The sequence below is a fragment of the Cyprinodon variegatus genome, unplaced genomic scaffold (assembly GCF_000732505.1).
Source record: "Cyprinodon variegatus isolate N-32 unplaced genomic scaffold, C_variegatus-1.0 Scaffold2722, whole genome shotgun sequence".
Classification (NCBI taxonomy): Eukaryota; Metazoa; Chordata; class Actinopteri; order Cyprinodontiformes; family Cyprinodontidae; genus Cyprinodon; species Cyprinodon variegatus.
The window spans coordinates 1,966-3,331 of NW_015153175.1; the positions used below are offsets into that span (position 1 = coordinate 1,966).

General features: G+C 48.7%; 1 protein-coding gene across 2 annotated transcripts in view; it reads left to right on the forward strand.

Moving 5' to 3' along the window:
- Positions 1–1,366, forward strand: part of LOC107081031 (rab effector MyRIP-like) — a 13,354-nt gene that overhangs the window by 1,829 nt on the left and 10,159 nt on the right. For both annotated transcript variants that reach the window (XM_015369242.1, XM_015369243.1), the window contains exon 3: positions 603–824. In XM_015369242.1, coding sequence (XP_015224728.1) covers positions 603–824 — 222 coding nt within the window. The remainder of the gene's footprint in view (positions 1–602; positions 825–1,366) is intronic.

Here is a 1,366-nt window from a genome sequence, read left to right on the forward strand (position 1 = left end):
GGGGGACAAGGAGGGCTTCAGCTTTGCTCCATCCACACCCTTAACTCCACATCCATCCATCTCTAACACTAACTGGACCAGGTCCCGTCTAGGACCCTTTCTGGACTGTTTGTCCCTCAGCGTTGTCCAGGTGTTGCCAGGCAACAGAGCGCTGGGTGTGATTCTCTGAACCTCCTGTTGGTTCATGTGACTCTGGCTGGAATGTGAGCGTGAAAGATGCTGTTGTTACTGCAGTCGATCACGCCGCCATCATACGCTCTGAGATCACAAGCTTGCCCTGTTTCCCATGAAGCCTCCATCTCCCATCAGGCCCGGGGGCAGACGGCGCCGCGGAGCAACAGAATGACTGTGTCCTCTGTGGCCCAGCTGCTTCTGTAATCACATCTGAACTGTGCAAATCCGATTTTACTGCAGCAGAGAAAACAAACGTCTTTTTGTGGTCCGACTCCTGAAATCAGGAGATTAGCAGCTGATAAACATCAGCAGATCCAATCTTCTCCATTACAGAAATCATAACTGGCTCCATTAAGTTTGGTCTTAATCTGAGATCAAGTGATTTCAGGTGTAAAGGGGAATGATCTTCCTGTTCGTCCTGTTCACAGTGAGCTGAAGACTCAGATTGAGAAGGAGGACACCAAGCGTGAGCTTCTGGGTTCTCAGAGGAACGTCTCGGACTCTCTCTGCATCCGCTGCCTGCAGCCCTTCAAGTTCCTGGTCAACAGCAAGAGGCAATGTTTGGACTGCCGCATGTTCACCTGCAAGTCCTGCAGCCGCTACAACAAGAAGGAGCACGGCTGGGTGTGTGACAACTGCCGCATGACCAGGTGAGATAGATGGGACACAGGTGGACGATCAGGGGACAGGTGGAGGTTAGGACAGAAGGGACAACAGCATAATGGATGGAAGCACCAGAAAACAGAAGGAGGTGGAAGGGTTTTAGCAAAGACTGTTATTAAACTAGCAGGAGTCAGGAAGCAGAGCGAGAGACGAGTCCATCAGGAGACACTTGGACGTCAGATCATTAGCAGAAAGCTGGAGGGACGGAGGACAAAGGAGACAATCAGAAGCTCGGTGGGACAGACCAAGTCAGTACCATGGAAACCAGGATGATGGATGATTTAATTTTAATTCAATGCAGTTTATATCTACAGCTCCAATTCAAATCATGGCATCACAGTTCATGTTATAGATCCAAATCAATCAGATCATCTATCAGATTGTTTCAAAGTTTCTCTTAAAGGAAAAAAAAAACTACTGATATTTCTCTCCAGGATGGAGTCACAGTCAGAGAAACAGGACTACACTGGAAAACAGGCCAAGCTCCAACATCTAGAAACAAAGGTGTTGATGGCAGCAGCACAGCTGA